Source organism: Carassius gibelio, chromosome A24, assembly GCF_023724105.1.
Source record: "Carassius gibelio isolate Cgi1373 ecotype wild population from Czech Republic chromosome A24, carGib1.2-hapl.c, whole genome shotgun sequence".
NCBI lineage: Eukaryota > Metazoa > Chordata > Actinopteri > Cypriniformes > Cyprinidae > Carassius > Carassius gibelio.
The window spans coordinates 10,915,929-10,936,501 of record NC_068394.1 but is presented as its reverse complement, the minus strand read 5'-3'; the positions used below and the strand labels follow the sequence as shown (position 1 = coordinate 10,936,501).

At 35.3% G+C, this 20,573-nt stretch overlaps 1 protein-coding gene and 1 long non-coding RNA gene across 2 annotated transcripts in view; both read right to left on the bottom strand.

The window, feature by feature from the left end:
* Positions 1 to 8,344: 8,344 nt before the first annotated feature.
* LOC127946513 (uncharacterized) lies at positions 8,345 to 10,743 on the bottom strand. Its single transcript, XR_008151109.1, has 2 exons — positions 10,648 to 10,743; positions 8,345 to 9,198 (listed from the first exon to the last, which is right to left on the bottom strand). It is a non-coding gene; the product is annotated as an uncharacterized LOC127946513 (long non-coding RNA).
* Positions 10,744 to 12,961: 2,218 nt separating this feature from the next.
* LOC127946186 (contactin-associated protein-like 2) overlaps positions 12,962 to 20,573 on the bottom strand; it is a 361,215-nt gene continuing 353,603 nt past the window's right edge. The window contains exons 22-24 of the mRNA XM_052542554.1: positions 15,321 to 15,551; positions 14,611 to 14,682; positions 12,962 to 13,781 (exon numbers count right to left, since the gene is read on the bottom strand). Of these exons, the coding sequence (XP_052398514.1) occupies positions 13,582 to 13,781; positions 14,611 to 14,682; positions 15,321 to 15,551 (503 nt within the window). The 3' untranslated portion in view covers positions 12,962 to 13,581. The remainder of the gene's footprint in view (positions 13,782 to 14,610; positions 14,683 to 15,320; positions 15,552 to 20,573) is intronic.

The window sequence follows — 20,573 nt, the reverse complement described above, 5'->3', positions numbered from 1 at the left end:
GTGTCTAAGAATGTTTTATGTTGCTCATATCTAATAATTATAAAATATCTATGACATTTATTTATTAATTTATTGAAAATGCATCAATATAAAAACATTTGAAAGGAAACAGATGGATGTCATTGCACAGATCCCAACCAATCATAACCCAAATTAAAATAAATAGCAGATTTTATATTTTATTTTATTTCCGCAGGAATAACAATATTGATTAATATTTTTAGGCCTGTTCATTTTACTTCTGAAAACTCCATGATTATTTTACGTTCAGCCTCTGTAGAGATATTCGATGGCTGACAACTTCTGGGAAGATTCAGAACTGTTCCAAGTGTTTTCTATTTGCAGATTATTGATCTGAATGTGGATTGGTGGAGTCCTGTAATCTTTGAAATGGACTTGTAACCCTTACCAGACTTATGATCTTTTCTTTGATATCTTTCTATCTTTGAAATTTCATCTGATTGTGCCATATTTTCAGACTCTGTGTGCTGGTAGCTTCATGTCTATTTAATGGCTAAGGAGTAGTGCTTGCTGTCTTCAGATGGGGTGTCCAACCAACCACTTCAGCAAGGTATTTGTGAAAAAGCAAACATTTCGCTTTAATTTCAAAAAATAAAATATTTAGAGAAAAATTGTATATTTGAGGATTTCCAGTCAGGATTTAGACCGTATCATAGTACTGAGACTGCTCTCCTTAGAGTTACAAATGATCTGCTCTTATCATCTGATCGTGGGTGTATATCTCTATTAGTTTTATTGGATCTTAGTGCTGCGTTTGACACAATTGACCACAACATTCTTTTGCATAGACTTGAACACTTTGTTGGCATCAGTGGAAGTGCATTAGCATGGTTTAAATCGTACTTATATTAGAGCTGCACGATTAATCGTTAAAAGATCGCGATCTCGATTCAGACACCCTCTCGATCTCATTTCTAAAAGACGACGATTCCCCGAGTCTGTTAAACCTTTGACAAAGTCTTACCGGATCATTCAAATCCGTGCGCGCACTGCCGCTGACACAGAGAGAGCTCTTACCATGTTTGGTTAAGAAAAACATCTTCACCAGGGGCGTCGCTAGGCCCTTTTTAGGGGGGCTTCAGCCCCCCCTAAACTTATGCCCAGCCCCCCTTAAAATTATTTGATTAATTAATTAGTGATCGCTTCAGTCCCCTTTAAAATCTCATTTGAGACGGTGGCAAGCTGCATCAAGTTCCGGCTCCTCCCCTTATCTGAGTCTGCATGGATTCAGCGCGTTTTTCAATCCACAGGGGCGCCGAGCAGAGCGAACATCAGAGAGTACAAGGTGCGTGTGTGTGTGTGCGTGTGCGCGTGTGTGTGTGTGTGTGCGTGCGTGTGTGCGTGTGGTGTGTGTGTTCTCGCATCCAATACCAGTACGTCTTCGCTGCGTTCACTTTCAGCCTTTATCACAGTGTGACAGATTTTTTTTTCTTCCAACAAAAAATGAAGCGATTAACACCCATGAAAACATACTTTAGAAAACGATCATGATTTATTTTAATTTACTTTTTGAAATTGAAAACATATTATTGTGTATTTCGGCATTACATTATGCAGCCATGCAAAATAAATTATTAACGACACACATCATTGTCTGAAAGTACTAAATGGCACAGAAAGAGAAACATCATGTGGAGTTATTTTGTTTTCTATTATTAAACATAATTTTGTATTAAGTAATAATTAATCATTAGTGTATCATGATACATATATTAGAGTAAGAGTAGGCTAAAGGGATCTGTGATTTTTTTTTTTTTTTTTAAGTAATTGATTTATAGAAGTGGCAAATTGATAATGATGTTATTTTTAATAAATATAAATAAATATAGAACAGATTAAACATATTGCCAATAGACAATTACATTAATACATGTTTTGTCTATATTCTTAATGAATATTAGCTGGTTAGTTAAATGATTTGAAATGAAATAAATGTTCAGGGGCTGACTTGATGTTAAAACCAACCGTATTGTTGATTATAAAGGCTAAAAAGCTAAAAATTAATAATAATAATAATAAAAATAAAATATAATAATTTATATTTCATTGTAGATGGATATACAACATTTTTTTTGTCGTGCGGGAGTAGGTCTGCAAATGAGCAACAGTCAGGTGAGAATAGAACAGACAGCCTCACACACACACACACAATACCACTGTGTTCCCAAGATTCATTGCAGTTATTGAACCCTTATGTTGTTTTAATTTTCTGCCAATTTCCACGTACATTTCATAAGAAAAAGCAGTGGTATCATCAAAGGATAAACATGAATGTCCTAATGCTGAATCAGGAAGTCTTTATTGTAAAAAAAAATAAAAAAAAATCTACATTCCCAATTCAAAATTTTCCAGTGACTGGTCACATCTAAAAAACTGTGTTAGTTTTTTTACAGTGTTATATATGGCTCAGTCAGTACTCCTACTCCCATATATGAAATACAGGGAATACAATGGAATAGTGGATTGCAATAAGGTTAGTAGTATACAACCCTACCCTAATAGTAAAATAATATTTTTTTAATCATACCCTTATTGGGGGCTGAGCCCCCCTAAAATCAAAATCTTAGAATCGCCCCTGATCTTCACAAACAGTCTTTTCAACTACACAGTATTATATCTGTCTTACAGTCATTTATATTATCACAGAAATACTGGGATAAAGTTTATAGTTTAAATATAAACATTGATGTCTATATGGCAGCGATCAAAATATAACAAATCCCCTGTTGAAAGTACTGCGCTTTAAATAACGTTTGTGTCGATTGCATTGTTTCACCAATAGGTGGCGACAAGTGTCTTAATTTATTTGTCAATGAATTAATTTTTCATTCAAGAGAATCGTTCAAAAACGCTGATTCATCCAGAAATGAAACAAGTGTAGTAGGTTTATGAGTGAGTCGTTGAATCAGTGATCTAAACAACTTTTTCATCATTCTAATATTAAAAAACTGGGGTTTTAAATATATTATATATACACTACCAGTGTATATACCAAAGTTTTTGAACCATAAGATGTGTAATGTTTTTTTAAAGTCTCTTCTGCTCACCAAACTATATTTATCTGATCCAAAGTACAGCAAAAACAGTAAAGTTTTGAAATATTTTTACCATTTAAAATAACTGCTTTCACTTGAATTTATTTTAAAATGTAATTTATTTCTGTGGTGTGCAGCTGTATTTTCAGCATCATTACTCCAGTCTTCAGTGTCACATGATCTTCAGAAATCATTCTAATATGCTGTTTTGCCATTCAAAAAAAAAACATTATTATTATTATGTTGAAAACAGATGAGTAGATTTTTTTCAGGTTTCTTTGATAGAAAGTTCAGAAGAACAATAATTGTGTGTAATAGAAATATTTTGTTATAAATGTCTTTGTCACACTTGATCAATTTAAAGAATCCTTGCAAAATAAAATAATTAATTTATATACTTGTGATAATGATAATGTTAATAGTAATAATAATAATAAAGAATCGTAGGAGAATCGTGATCTCTATATGAGATAAAAAAATCGTGATTCTCAATTTATCCAGAATCGTGCAGCCCTAACTTATATGACCGCCATCAGTTCGTAGCAGTGAATGAAGATGTATCATATCGATCACAGGTGCAGTATGGAGTACCTCAAGGCTCAGTACTAGGGCCGCTACTCTTCACGCTTTATATGTTACCCTTGGGAGATATCATCAGGAAACATGGTGTTAGCTTTCACTGTTATGCTGATGATACTCAGCTCTATATTTCCTCGCAGCCCGGTGAAACACACCAATTTGAAAAACTAATGGAATGCATAGTCGATATAAAAAATTGGATGACGAGTAATTTCTTACTTCTAAATTCAGAAAAAACAGAGGTGTAAATCATAGGGCCTAAAAACTCTGCTTGTATTAACCTAGAACACTGTCTAAGACTTGATGGTTGCTCTGTCAATTCTTCGTCATCAGTTAGGAACCTAGGTGTGCTACTTGATCGCAATCTTTCCTTAGAAAGCCACGTTTCTAGCATTTGTAAAACTGCATTTTTCCATCTCAAAATATATCTAAATTACGGCCTATGCTCTCAATGTCAAATGCAGAAATGTTAATCCATGCATTTATGACTTCAAGGTTAGACTATTGTAATGCTTTATTGGGTGGTTGTTCTGCACGCTTGGTAAACAAACTACAGCTAGTCCAAAATGCAGCAGCAAGAGTTCTTACTAGAACCAGGAAGTATGACCATATCAGCCCGGTCCTGTCCACACTGCACTGGCTCCCTATCAAACATCGTATAGATTTTAAAATATTGCTTATTACTTATAAAGCCCTGAATGGTTTAGCACCTCAGTATTTGAATGAGCTCCTTTTATATTATACTCCTCTTCGTTCGCTACGTTCTCAAAACTCAGGCAATTTGATAATACCTAGAATATCAAAATCAACTGCAGGCGGCAGATCCTTTTCCTATTTGGCGCCTAAACTCTGGAATAACCTACCTAACATTGTTCGGGAGGCAGACACACTCTTGCAGTTTAAATCTAGATTAAAGACCCATCTCTTTAACCTGGCATACACATAACATACTAATATGCTTTTAATATCCAAATCCGTTAAAGGATTTTTAGGCTGCATTAATTAGGTAAACCGGAACCGGAACACTTCACATAACACCGTACTTTCTACATCATTAGAAGAATGGCATCTACGCTAATATTTGTCTGTTTCTGTCTTATTCCGAGGTCACCGTAGCCACCAGATCCAGTCCGTATCCAGATCAGAGGGTCACTGCAGTCGCCCGGATCCAGTACGTATCCAGACCAGAAGGTGGATCAGCACCTAGAAAGGACCTCTACTGCCCTGAAAGACAGCGGAGACCAGGACAACTAGAGCCCCAGATACAGATCCCCTGTAAAGACTTTGTCTCAGATGACCACCGGGACAAGACCACAGGAAACAGATGATTCTTCTGCACAGTCTGACTTTGCTGCAGCCTGGAATTGAACTACTGGTTTCGTCTGGTCAGAGGAGAACTGACCCCCCAACTGAGCCTGGTTTCTCCCAAGGTTTTTTTCTCCATTCTGTCACCGATGGAGTTTCGGTTCCTTGCCGCTGTCACCTCTAGCTTGCTTAGTTGGGGTCACTTCATCTACAGCGATATCATTGACTTGATTGCAAATAAATGCATAGACACTATTTAAACTGAACAGAGATGACATAGCTGAATTCAATGATGAACTGCCTTTAACTATCATTTTGCATTATTGAGACACTGTTTTCCAAATGAATGTTGTTCAGTGCTTTGACGCAATGTATTTTGTTTAAAGCGCTATATAAATAAAGGTGATTGATTGATTGATTGATTTAACACTGTTGACTGTATAATTGCTGGTCTTGGTGAAGCAAGACAAGTTCAGAAATATAGCACATTTCATTCACAATCATAATTCAAAGTTCTCAAGTCAAACAAGCTTGAGCATTCGGCAACATTACATGACCACAACTGAAATAAAATATTTTCAGTGCATGTAAACTTTCATTATTTTCTACAAGATAAACTGGTGCCATTTTTACATTGATTTTCTTGCCTACGATTCATTCGGGGAAGTATTTAAAATATCTTAATTAAAAAGAAAATGACTCCCTGGCCCTGTCAACCCAAAGATTCATAACCCAATGTATGACCATTTCAAGGTAATCACTAATTTTACCACAACATTTGTAAACAGTATCAATACATTAGCAATGAAAGCTAAATATATTTAATCTATACCTGTGATCTTACTTGGAACTTATAGGGCAGAATACATTGTTTTGTTTAATGATATGATGTATTAAGTAATTTAATTAGATAAATACAATGGGAATATAAGCAACCTGCCAACATTTCTCTGAAACACTACGGCTTCCCATATGTTGTTGCAACTATTCACCACAAAGTGCCAATATTTAGTAGTAAATGACAGTAGAAAAGACAACATTTTACACTGTTCCTATCATCAGTGCAGCGATTTTAAAACATTTCATAAAGGAACAATAGCAGTATTGCATGGCTTCACTGACATTAAAGCTGCGGTAGGGAACTTTTGACGCTTATAAACAGAACTGCTTGCGTCTTGCGGAAGAACATTGTAGCCGGAACTACTTCTCTCTTTTTATGTCTATGAAGAATCACAAAGGTACTGGGTTACTCCACCGCGGTACCCCTGAAGCAATCTAAAATAGTCTGAATATAAACACTTATTATAGGTGCACCCTAGTGATTGAGGACAAGCCAAAAACACGGTTTGGAAAATGGATTCATGGTGTACTCGCTTATTATATAAATTTTTCTACATTTTGAACACAAACAAAGTTACGGACCGCAGCTCTGATTGGTTGTTTCTTAACGGGAGCGATGGTATTTCTGCAAATGGCAATAGGAGCACTGGGAGGAGCCAGAGCTTGATTTTTTTTCCACAGATTATCTGTCTCATATTCTACTGTCAGGAAATAATGACAGGTTTAACAAATATGTAAAAAATATATATTTACAAAAGTTACCTACTGCAGCTTTAATGCAGCCTGTATTGTAAAATCAATCTTGAGAGAGATCAAAATATGAATTGGACTATATGGAACTGGTTGAGAACATTGTTTTTTGATGCAAGAAGAAAAACATTCAATTGAACACTAGAAAGACCATTTCTTAACGCAGGGATACATTTCCTTATGTAATAACTGGTAGCACAAGCCAAAATATGCATTTGTGTGGCAGTGTGCTGCTTTAGGGATGCTTTGCTGCTTCAGCCAGGCAACTTGCAATAACTGAGGAAAAAATGATTTTTGCTCTCTACCAGAAAATCCTAAAGGAGAGTGTCCACACAAGTTGAAGCCCAAGCACCACTGGACTATTCAGCAAAAGTAAGTAAACCCCTGAATGGGTCAAAGAAAGCAAAATTAAAGTTCTGGTAAGGCCTTAGTCCAAGTCCTCCTGGCTTTAACCCAATTGAGATGTTATGGCAGGACCTTAAACCGGCAGTTTTTTTTATTAATTAGGTTATTAGGTTATTTAATTAATTTTTTGCTTATTTTATTATTTGAGGAAGCAAATAATAAAGCAGATTTTAAAACACCGGATTCTACTCAACAATAAAGGACAAAGCTACTCTGGTTTTATAGCAGGAGAAATAAACTAGAAGGAGTGGTGTCACACTTTTAGGATCAGCCCAGCTTATGGTGACATAATAGAGGCAGATGGCTGAAGAGGACACTGATTTTTTAACTTAATTATGGTTATTATACTGTAAACAGATTGTGAACGCCTGGTCACCTTGAACCTTCTTAGTTGAAGGCTAGACTTCCTGACCTAATAGCCCACATTCATTAATGTGGGATTACTCTGGCATTTTCACAGCAAACCAAAATACAATTCTGTCTGCTCACCATTTTATCTACTAAAGTGAAATAATTTACACTAGGCTTTCATTATGTTTCCAGAGGGGTCAAAACAAAGAATAGTTAAGGTGAAAGTGAGTCACATTTCTCTACTTTTGCATTAAATCCCTATGGGCTAGATCAAAAAGTTTTAATGACTGCTTTTAAGACAACTGCAATGCTGGTTAGCTACAGGTACATCGTAAAGTGACACGTAGGGCATATTAATTCAAAGTAAACTTCATACAACAAACAACTATAGCGTGACCGTCTGCAATGTTGAGGTCTTTGCTCTCTGCTGCTGGAGATTATTGGGAAATGAATTCAGTAGAGCGAGTGAAGCGTCATACACTACAGCGAAGACAAATACAGCGACCTCTAGTGTTCACTGACGGATACAGCGACACCCGGTGATCACTAACGCAAGCTTTTTCAGTCCAGGGTTCCCCCCACAGACTTTCCAACTAATTTATTGGATAAACATTTAGTTTCAAGAAGATATTTTGATATGCTTGTAACCAAACAGTTGACGGTAGCCATTACAAATTCTCTCTCTCTCTCTCTCTCTTTTTATTATCATACTATAAGAGTCAATGCTAACATTCATCAGAACATCTTCTGTGCTCAACAGAAAATAAATAAATAAATGAATGAATGAATGAATGAATGAATAAATAAATAAATAAAGAAAGAAAGAAAAAAAGAAATAAAAAGGTTTGGAACAAATTTAGGGTGAAGTAAATTTCTGAATTTTCATTTTTGAGTGACTATCCCTTTAACCAAAGTAATAGCTCTGCTTCTGCTAGACACTAGAACCTGGCAAATGGCTCACTAAGGCTAAACAAAACTCCAGTTCCCACCTAGTAATAATCCAGTTGAAGTCATAACACAAATGTAGCTGAATTTCAAATAAAATGCATGACAGTTAATTGACAGGCATGCTTTTTTTTATTTCCTTTGCAAAGGGATAGTACTATAGATGAGTCATTTTATTATTTTTTAGTCCTTATACAGTGAGTTCAAGTACTGTATTTATACCTGACACAGCAACAACAAAAAAAAAAAAATAATAATAATATTAAAAAAATAGTCACCATGAGGTGAATACAGGTAGAAAATAGATTTTCTTTTTTTAATCAATATACTTTGGCTTACAGTATGCCTGTTTGTTTTACACTGGACTCTTATCAAATAAAAACTTCCACTTCTGCCACTTCTGTTTTTATAGGACTTTCTCCATAAACTTGGGAATCATCCTGGAGATTATTTTCAAACAAGACACAAGCATTTCTATTCTTTTCCTGCAGTGTTTTTTGCTTTGATACCATCTTGAGTTTTCTCATTTGGCCCAGTTTCCGTCGGATTGTAGAGTCATGAACTTTGACTTTGGCTAAAGCAAGAGAAGCCTGCAGTTCTTTTGACGTTATTCCAGGTTTCTTTGCGACTTCTTGGATGATTTTACGTTGTGTCCGTGGTGAAATTTTTGTGGGTCGACCACTCCTGGGACGATTCATCACTGTTCCATGTGTTTTCCATTTGGAGATTATAGTTCTTACAGTGGATCGATGCAGTCCCATAATTTTAGAAACAGCTTTGTAACCCTTGCCAGACTTATGGTAAAAAATGATCTTTTCTTTCACATCTTCTGGAATTTCCTTTGATCGTGGCATTTTGCACTTGCTGAATCTTTGTGCTGATCGTAATGGATATGGAGACTAAAATCAGGTTGATTTTGAGCAGTGCTGCAGATTTACTGTAGTTACAAACAGCTTCAGCGAGGCATCTGCAAGAGTAAAAAAAAAGGCTCTTTCAAGTCGATCTCTCTACTAAATCTGATTTAAACACCCATTAAGAGACATATTTTTTTTAGCGTGAACTATTTAGACAAACAGATGGAATCAGAATATAATCTTAATTTATGAACAAAAAATATTTGAACAAATATTTAAGTTATACATTTTGTATATTATTAAAGCTGCGGTAGGGAACTTTTGACGCTCTGGCGGTTTATAAACAGAACTGCTTGCGTCTTGCGGAAGAACATCGTAGCCGGAACTACTTCTCTCTGTTTATGTCTATGAAGAATCACAAAGGTACTGGGTTACTCCGCCGCGGTTTCCCCGAAGCAATCTAAAATAGTCAGAATATAAACACTTATTATAGGTGCACCCTAGTGATTCAGGACAAGCTAAAAACACGGTTTGGGAAATGGATTCATGGTGTACTCGCTTATTATATTCTTTTTCTACATTTTGAAGACAAACAAAGTTACGGACTGCAGCTCTGATTGGTTGTTTCTTACCGGGAGCGATGGTATTTCTGCAAATGGCAATAGGAGCACTGGGAGGAGCCAGAGGAGCTTTTTTTTCACAGATTTTCTGTCTCATATTCTACTGTCAGGACATAATGACAGGTTTAACAAATATGTAAAAAATATTTTTTTTTACAAAAGTTACCTACTGCAGCTTTAATTATACCGATAATTAAATTTATAAGTTACATAAATATACATTTATATATAAATATATATAATTATAGTATTTAAATATATATTTAAATTATTATTAATTAAATAATGGATAATTGAATATTTACACTACCAGAAAAAGTTCGAGGTCAGTCAGATTTATTTATGTTTTTGAAAGACGTTTATTCTTAAATGTTCATGTACATTTATTTGATTGGAGGGGGTGGGGGGGGGGGGGGGGGCGGGGGGGCGGGCAGCACTTCTGTCATCAGTGGAATATTCATTCAGAAATCATTCTAATATGATGATTTGTTGCTCAACAAATATTTCTTATTATTATCAGAAATGCTCCTTACTATTTTTGTGCAAACCATGATTTTTTTTCAGGATACTTTGATGAATAGAAAGAATAAATGACATATATTTGCAATACTTTAAATGCATTAACAACTTTTAAACTGAACCTACTGAACCCAAACAAAAGAGGTTCCAAAATATATGAAATATGAAAACACGTCTACATTATCTTTTAGCCGCAACAGCATATAAGTGAAAGGGAACTAGTGTGACCTAATAAAACAAAACGAGCGAAAGACAGACGACAAGAAAAGACGATACGAACAGTAACTGACATCATCTTAGTCAAAGCAGTTTGATGTAAAACGATCATCTATTCAAATAAACCGTCTCTTCTTTATGTGACTACGTGTTCTAATCGACATGTCCCCCCCAAAAACTTCCCAAAAACATTTATTCTAATCTTACCAGGCAGGGCTGTGTCCTAGAAATGGACAACATCTTGATACAGGTCTTCTGCTAACGCCAAGAGTTAACGCAGCCTGTGATGCTCGAGCAGCTGACTGAATTCCGTTATATAAGAGTCATCACAACATGTCAATATAAGAGACCCCTAGTTTACACTTTATTATGGACTTGAGCTTTATATGCATGCATACCATGCAGTATCCACATCCAACATCCGTCTTTATCTATTTTTGTGTTACGCAGAATTCATTTTATAAAATAGTTTTAGTTGTCTCAAGTAGGCTACATACAATAAATGTCTAATAATGTAGGTTCATATGGGGACTATCAACTCGAAGTAACAGTAACATCTGAAGTCCCATCTGAATAGCTGACATTAAAAAAAAAAAAAAAAAAAAAAAAAAAAAACCTACACGCCAAACATTTGTTAGGTACTTCTTTTTATTCCCTTCCCATAAGAATAGCCACATGAATGAGGGATTCTCTTCTTTTGCACTCAGTCCTCACAAAGTAATGAGATGGATGAAAAGAGGTCAGTACAAATATCTTACGTTAAACAGCCAGTCGAGAACTGAGTTGCTCTAAATATAAAAAGTTTCGTACTATTCATTCCTGACTTGTCAACATCTTAACAAAAGGTAAAAAATATGCCCCCAGGAGAAAATACAATTGTGATATTGCACAATAGTTTAAAGTACAGTATGTACAATTTCACATATAGTGGTCATGCTGCCATTAAAACAAGTTGAATACATGAGTAGAATGCAATCATAACACGAGATACAGATGAGTAAATATATCATATTGTTTAAACATGTTTACTTGTATATTTACCCTTAAACAATACAATGTCAAAGGCTTCTTGAACTGATGTGATCAAAAATTTTTACAAAATCTATATATTTAATAAAGAGGCCTATCCATGTGACATATGAGAGGCAGAAGAACTGAGCTGTGTTCAATAAATAATAAAAACGGGTTTCCTTATAACAAGAAACACAAAAAGAAACAAAGCACCTTCACAAAACATAAATTCAACATGTCTAAAGAATAATAGTGTTAAAGGTGAATGAAAAGGGACAGTTAAACTGATTAAAGTACTTCTTTCTTCACAGATCCTGAGAACAAAATCCAGGCTTCCTTCTAATACACATGTAGATGAGACACAATGAAATGCTAGGTCATCTACAAAATATCCTCACAAAAATATATTCATATATTTCATTGATTGTGAATCTGAACTAACCTTACAATAAACAATGTTTACAGTTTCAATGTAAAAGAGGGCTGAAGAACTTGATATTAGAATATGAAAGTGTGACTCATCAAGATACTTTCACATTCGAATGACTGCCTTATTATCCTCTTCAAAAGGTACATTTGTTAAAATTAAAATTAATAATTATATAAAAAATAATAATAATTAACATGGTTATAGTCTGTGATGTGATTGTGAAAACAGACCCTTCCAATCCTTTTAACGTTACCAAAACCATCCAAAAAATGATATTAATCAAATTTATAAGATGATGCATGTCCACTGGATTCTTTTTTTTTTTTTGCAAAACCACATTAACAAGAGAACTGATTTGACAATGATCAAAATAAATTGACATCTCTATGAGATAATTATAATGAGCTTTCAGATCAGAGACTCAGAATTATTCCAATACATGATACATGTGTCATAAAGCTAAACCTTGATATTTATAACCAAAAAAAAAAAAAAAAAAGGCATCACATATAAATCTGAGGTTGAGCAATTTCAGTTTTTTTTTTAATCCTTCTGTGAACCAGCCTCTGAGAGAATGGATAATTTGTATGTAAATGATGTTTTATTCAACATTTTATTCAAAAAGTCACTAATACTTAATAAAGTTTTTAACATGTCGAAAGTAATTTCACAAAATGCACAGTGCAATAAATTCTGAAAATGCTGCAGCATACATATAAAATAAATTTTTCCATTCTAAACATTTATTTAACATTGCTGTTCGGAACACTTCTAAACTCATATATATATATATGTTGTCTACTTTCTTCTCAGACAGATATATCATATAAATTCAAACAGCCATTTGATTGGTTGGGATTCTTCTATTACCTATTTTACCAAAGTAAATTCTCCACAGACGGCTGGCTGAATCCTAAAGGCACCTTGAATTACGTCATTAAATTGGTTGTTAGTAGTCCCACCTTCTTCATCTGAAATGACCAACACTGATGATACATATTTGCATTTTCATCTGCCAAATAGATGCCACTATGCCAATGCTTTACCACAGCCTGCATAAATGAATCACAGACAAAATGATCTCTCAAAATAACATCTTTATGCCATGATACGCACATGCCTTCAGCAAAACAAATACTTAAGACTGAGAGGTGTTTGGCAAGGGACAGTAATCTGAAGGCTTCCACAAGAAATAAATGAGCATAGCTGTGCAGAAGGCTACAAACAGAGTCGATTTGACATAATTCTTGACGCATGCCTTGTTTTTTTCCCTCCCTCGCTGATCTGATGTCATCTTTAAATATCTCTGTCATTGGTGTAATAAATTAAATAAAACATATTCATACAGAGTGTTTAACAACTACAGTCTGTCTAAACATTTTCCACACAAGGACTTTTCGTAAGATTGAGAAAATGAACACGTGAAGAAAATGCTTAAACTTACATTACAATTTTCCATAAAAGAGGATTTTGTCAAATAATTATGTTTCTGTAAAAAAAAAAGCACACACACACATAGTGAAATGATTTATTAACATGTGATCCAGAGATTACATACTTAAAAGACTTTTGCCAAAACACAATAGAAAGAGACAAGCCAGTCACTATTTACAGTCAGTTTCTCAAACTGGCGATGAGCTTGATCCCAAAACATTAGTTCTGATACTCAAAAAAAGATTCTGAAAGAGTCTGTATGCCCATTATATGAACCATTCTTTCTTGCTTTCATCTATGGTCTCTGTGAAATTTGGCTCGGTGCCCATAATGGCCGCGTCGGCTGACTCTGACGACTCTCCCCCTTTGGCCTCGTTGGTGTGGTAGGTGCCTTTATGGCGGAACATGTACCGAATCAGAAACACCAGCGTGCACAGAATAGAGAAGATCACCACTGCAATGATACCTGCAAGGAAAATAAAATCACCACTGTTGAAAAGAAAGCGTGCTGAAAATGCACTGATCCTATAGCCATCCAAAGATGTAGGTGAGTTTGAGTTTCTTCATCAGAACAGATTTGGTCAAATTTAAGATTGCATCACATGCCCAACAATGGATCCTCTGCAGTGACTGGGTGCCGTCAGAATGAGACTCCAAACAGCTGATAAAAACATCACAATAATTTACAAGTAATCCACATGACAGTCGATCAGTTAACATCAGGTGAAGAGAAAAGTTGCATGTTTGAAATAAAGAAATCCATCAAGACATTTTTAATTTTAAAACCTTTTCCAAAATAAAATTTCCTCATATAATAACAAGTCCATTCCCTTGTTGTCCCCTCAAATACAAAATCCATTCACATACATATTTTGTTTTGTTTTGGACTGTATTTGCTTGTAAACAGTGTATCTGTGCATATTTCTCTCCTAATTCAGATGACCTTTTCACTTAAGAAATCAATATGGATAGAAGACTGGAAGCAATGGTCTGAAGTTAAAAAGGATTCAGTGATGGATTTGTTTTATTGCAAACACAGCTTTCATTCCATAAGATGTTCACTGATGGACTGGAGTCATGCAGACTCTCATTCTGATGGCACCCGTTCACTGCACAGGATACATTTCTGAGCAAGTGTTGTATTTACCCGAATCTGTTCTGATGAAGAAACTCGGATGGCCTGAGGACGAGTTAATTTTCAGCGAATTTTTGAAATACTCCTTTTATGCATAAAAGGATAGATAACTTGAAGTAATTGTTCATCTGAATTAGATATGAACATGTTTCCATCTCACCTCCTATTATAGCTGAATTCCTGTTTACTCCATCCGGTATCACTCTTTCCTCATTGAAGGGGAAATCAGCACCTGTAGGAGATCACAATAATTATAATAATTACATGTCTATATAGTTTTACTTAACTATAATAACCTTGATAGACTGAAATTGAATACATGTGAAAACAGTCTGATGTGTCTGAGAAGAGAATGAATCATTTTCTCTATGCCAAATGATTTACATCTACAAGTGGATTTTTCAAAGAAACAAATGTGATGAAACATAATTCTTTAGAACATGTTTGTCAGATACCCAATGCACTTATATCTGACCAAAGCATACTGGTCTTTACAGAAGCCATTTTGCCCATTAACTGGCCATTGACCTTTTTAGATTGAGAGGACGTAGTAAAGAAAGGCCTGTTTATGTTGTAATGTTTAGTCGAATAGTGCTACTGCTGTATTGAATTTTTTATGTTTAAATCAGACTGAACGCAATACAATGAAAAGATGCACATTTAGGAGGATTTCTATAAAGAGGTTAACTGTGGGCAGATCTCATTGGTCAGGTCAATGCAATGCAATGCTGCAATCAATAAACTAGCACTAAGAATTAAATGTCTTTTACACCACTCATAGGAAATGATGCAGGACTGAGAGATTTCAGTGCATTTTGGGGATTGCAATACCTCTTTTTATTCATATTTGGCTTGTTTAATTATGCTCACCTGCGTCTAGGTGCCACGGGTCGGTTGCAGCAGACATGGGTGGGATCGTGAGGGGTGATGCACCGCAGTTGGATTCCACCAGTTTCCCCTGGTGCGAGACGGGCGCCGAACCGCGGGACCTGAGAGCGGCTTTCAGAGGAGCAATGCTGTTGAACTGCACTCTGGACAAGCAACCCACGAACCCAGGTGTGTTGTATTTTTCTATGAGCACCGGATCGATGTAACCGGTTTCTGCAAGAAGAGGAGATACAGATAGGCATCTAAATTTAGACTAAGAACAAGGGAATAATCACCATCTAAATGTTTGAAATGTCAGAAAGCCTGAAATACAAGATAACTGCAGAAAACTGATCCAAGCCTTGTTCCGGTAATTGAATTCCATTTCACTGCAATAAAAGGATAAGATCAATGCGTGTTCATGTATAATGTACATACATCAGATCTTCATTACGATGGCATACTAAAATAAAACCTTGAGGGAATAACTTTATCTGAAAAAAGAATGAATCATTTCCACTTGAATTACAAACATATTGATAATAATTACTGTCGTCATGTTCCCATTCAATGGTTTTCACATTTTAAATGCAAACAATTCATTTGTTGCTGCTACACTGAATATTTAAATGCATAGCTCACTTAAAAATACTCACTGTCATTTGTTCCAAACCTGAATGACTATTTCAGCTCATTTAAATGTTGAATTTGATTTAGTTCACAGAATGATTTATTCATGAATTAGATGGAAATCATAAATTCACTGATAATAAACTCACAGAAATTTACAGCTCACTGGATTATCAGTGATTAATGACTTACATTTTGGTTTGATCCTAAAATAAAACAAAATATAAATATTAGATGTAAAACTTGACAAGAAATAAAACAATGACAAAAATTTATATGAAAACGAAAATATAAAATAAAATTTTATAAAAAAAAAAAAAAAATATATATATATATATATAATAGCATATAAATAATACTAACACTGACTTGTTCCCCACATTAGGCTCTTATATGACTTCAGAAGGCTTATAAGTCTTATGTGCCTCTTTTTGACAACAGTGACAAGAACATTCTTAAAAAAATCTTCTTTTATGTTCTACTCAAGAGTATAAAGATCAGTTTGGACTATCCAAAAATCAAATTTAAATCCAAAAAGTATTTAAATCCAAACAGCAGAGTAATCCTGACATAATAATAATAATAATTCTTTACATTTATATAGCGCTTTTCTAGACACTCAAAGCGCTTACATAGTCAAGGGGTATCTCCTCATCCACCACCAGTGTGCAGCATCCACCTGGATGACATATAAGATTAAAACCCAGTCCTCAGGCATTTTCATAAAACACTTTATATTACACTTCTATTCTTTTCTCTCCCCCCTCTTTCTTGTCTTCAGGCACACTGACATATCCTGGTACCTTCAAAGTGCAGCTTAGATCTTCCTACTGAACACCCTCCACCAAACACAGACAAAAGAGTCAGTCTAACTGCTGCACATTACAGACAAAGCCTCTTCAAACCTGTGTTTGTGAAGCCTCTTCAATGCTGCAGTGTGCAGCTAAAATCAGTGTTCTCTCACCACAGCCAGGGGTAAAATACACCATGAGAAAAAAAACACACAATGAGAACAATGGATAACAAAAACAAAGCAAGCTGTCTTTGTTGTGCATCAAGAACACCTCATAGGGACAATGATTTTTGAGTCACAGAATCACAGTAAAACAGTTTTGTGGTGGTCCACGAGAGATGACAGTATAGCTGATATATTCAAGATTGTGAAGCATTCAAATTGAAAATGCCCAATTTAACTCCTGAAACTTATTTGCACCAATAAACAAGATGCACAGTGATTCATAGTTTTTTTTAATGATTTTATATATGTATGTGCAGTGTATAGTATAGCAAATATTATTGTACAGTTTTGAGTTGGTAATTTTTTAAAATTTATTTATTTGATTTCTGCTGAATAAAAAAAAAACCCAATATTATTACAATTTAAAATGATTAATTAACTGACAACTAAGGAAAATCCCAAATTCAGTATCTCAGAAAATTAGAATATTGTGAAAAGGTTCAATATTGAAGACACCCTGTGCCACACTTTAATAAACTAATTAACTCAAAACACCTGCAAAGGCCTTTAAATAGTCTCTCAGTCTAGTTCTGTAGGGTACACAATCATGGGGAAGAGTGGTGACTTGACAGTTGTCCAAAAGACGATCATTGACACCTTGCGCAAGGAGGACAAGACACAAAAGGTCATTGCAAATCAATAGGGATAATCGCACACTGGAGAGGATTGTGAAACAAAACCCATTCAAAAATGTGGGGGAGATTCACAAAGAGTGCACTGCAGCTGGAGTCAGTGCTTCAGTAACCACTACACAAAGATGTATGCAAGACATGGGTTTCAGCTGTCGAATTCCTTGTGACAAGCCACTCTTGAACAACAGACAGTGTCAGAAGCGTCTCGCTTCAAAAAGGACTGGAATGCAGCTGAGTGGTCCAAAGTTATGTGCTCTAATGAAAGTAAACGTTGCATTTCCTTTGGATATCAGGGTCCCAGAGTCTGGAGGAAGAGAGGAGAGGCACACAATCCACGTTGCTTGAGGTCCAGTGTAAAGTTTTCACAGTCAGTGATGGTTTGGGGTGCTATGTCATCTCCTGGTGTTGGTCCACTGTGTTTTCTGAGGTCCAAGGTCAACACAGCCGTATACCATGAAGTTTTAGAGCACTTCATGCTTCCTGCTGCTGACCAACTTTATGGAGATGCAGATTTCATTTTCCAACAGGACTTGGCACCTGCACACAGTGCCAAAGCTACCAGTATCTGGTTTAAAAACCATGGTATTCCTGTTCTTAATTGGCCAGCAAACTCGCCTGACCTTAACCCCTTAGAAAATCTATGGGGTATTGTGAAGAGGAAGATAAGATATGCCAGACCCAACAATACAGAAGAGCTGAAGGCCACTATCAGAGCAACTTGGGCTCTCATAACACCTGAGCAGTGCCACAGACTGATCGACTCCATGCCACGCCGCACTGCTGCTGTAATTCAGGCAAAAGGAGCTCCAACTAAGTATTGAGTGCTGTACATGCTCATACTTTTCATTTTTATACTTTTTAGTTGGCCAAGATTTCTAAAAATCCTTTCTTTGTATTGGTCTTAAGTTATATTCAAATTTTCTGAGATACTGAATTTGGGATTTTCCTTCGTTTTCAGTTATAATCATTAAAATTAAAAGAAAAAACATTTGAAATATATCAGTCTGTGTGTAATGAATGAATATAATATACAAGTTTCACTTTCTGAATGGAATTAAATCAACTTTTTGATGATATTCTAATTATATGACCAGCACCTGTATATGTATATTTGCAGGTTACAAGAAATCTAAGAACTTCTACTCTCATGTGTTACACTAATGAAAGTAAACAAACATTTGCTAAATTCAGAAATAATGGGCCAAAAAACAAAAATATTCCAAAAACTAGGTCTCACATAGCTACGATCGGATTTTGCCCCCATTCAGCAAAAATAAATGGTCTCCCCACACAACTAAAGTCAACCTTGCAGTTTAATGCTCAGCAGAAAGCGAATAAATGTGAGAACATGAATACTAGTCTTCAGATTCTCAGATTCTTGCAGGCACAGGGCAGACAGAACACTTGTTCACTTTCAATAGGACAACTATCAATACACAAAATCTGATCTGCTTGAATTTCGGTATCAGAGATCTGTTTTTCAATGTGAAGTGACTGGGGGTAATAAGTGACATTACATCTCTGATCTAAATGATCTCATTAAATTATGTTATTGCCTTTGCCTTAAATCACTAGAATATGAAATTAGAGAGCGTAATCTGAGTGTCTCTCACCACTCGTATGAAAAATGACATCAAAGCATAGCAAATTAAATGATTATAATTCTTGTCAGATTCAGATCCATAATTTACTTTCTAGTACAAATATTTTCTGTGATTTAAAAGAACATCGCTACTGCAGAGCACCTGACTGGAAAACACAAGAAACCTTTGACATTCAGGTTCATGTTTGTTGTATGAAATGTTGCACGCCTCAGAGGCGTGAAACGTGGCTGGAATATTAATGAGAATTGACTTATTGTTGCTGCTGCAAATTCAGATGGAAAGCTCGGGAGATTTCCCTCTCGCTTTTCATGATGCTCTGATTATTAGAGACATGCTGCAGTATACGCACTTCCATTAACCCTTGTTTTGTGCAAACTGGACATTCATTCTATGGTTTTTACTCCCTTGATGTTTATACTGCAAGCAGATGGCTTAAATCAGCCACAGTTCTGCTTTACTCCAGCCGATGTTAACAGGGAGGAGGGAGCACTACAGTTTCTTTGTTCCTCGATGCTGCAAACTCATAGAGTCATAGTTACAGACACAAACAAACATTGCTTTTCACAACTAAGACTAAATGTTCATCTTGGCATGCTGGCTAAGTATATAAATATTTTGAAATATATTTTAGTAAATATATATTTTTTGCACATTTTGAAATATATTTAAAAATATATTTGGATTTTTTTATTTTTGCTGTATGGGTATATGCAACGCTATCTCACAACCAATTTGTACGTATTTTACGAGGTGGCTTGTACGTACGAATTTGTACGACCTCACTCGTACGATTTTATACGATTTGTCTAAACCCCATTGACGGTTAGGTTTAGGGGCGGGGTTAGGTGAAGGTCATTCGTACAAATTCATATGAATTGTGCAACTCGTAAAATACGTACGATTTGGCAACAATCATATAAATTTGTGCGAGTGTGGTCGTACGAATTCGTATGAATAAGCCACCTTGTGAAAAATGTACGAATTGCTGTCAGATCGGGTTGGTATATGCAATCAAGACAAACACAAAAAAGATGCACAATTGAGTTAAAATTTTTAGAAATATCTATAGATATATATTTATACATAAAAAAAAACAAACAAAAAAAAACTGGCATGCATTTATATGCATAAAACTTGCTAAATGATAAAAACATTCCTTAAGAGCACCAACTGGTACTGCAGTGCACCCACACCTGTAGCCACCTGCTGTAAACACTTCTTCCTGTTTTAAAATGCAGTTTGGTGTAGAAAATATTTGCACTTGATCATATTGTAAAGCTCAACAGAAGCAACTGATACTGTATTCTCCAAACCATGTTCCTTATTGCAGTAAACACAACACAGTATATCTCTTTAAAACATTTCACGTTGA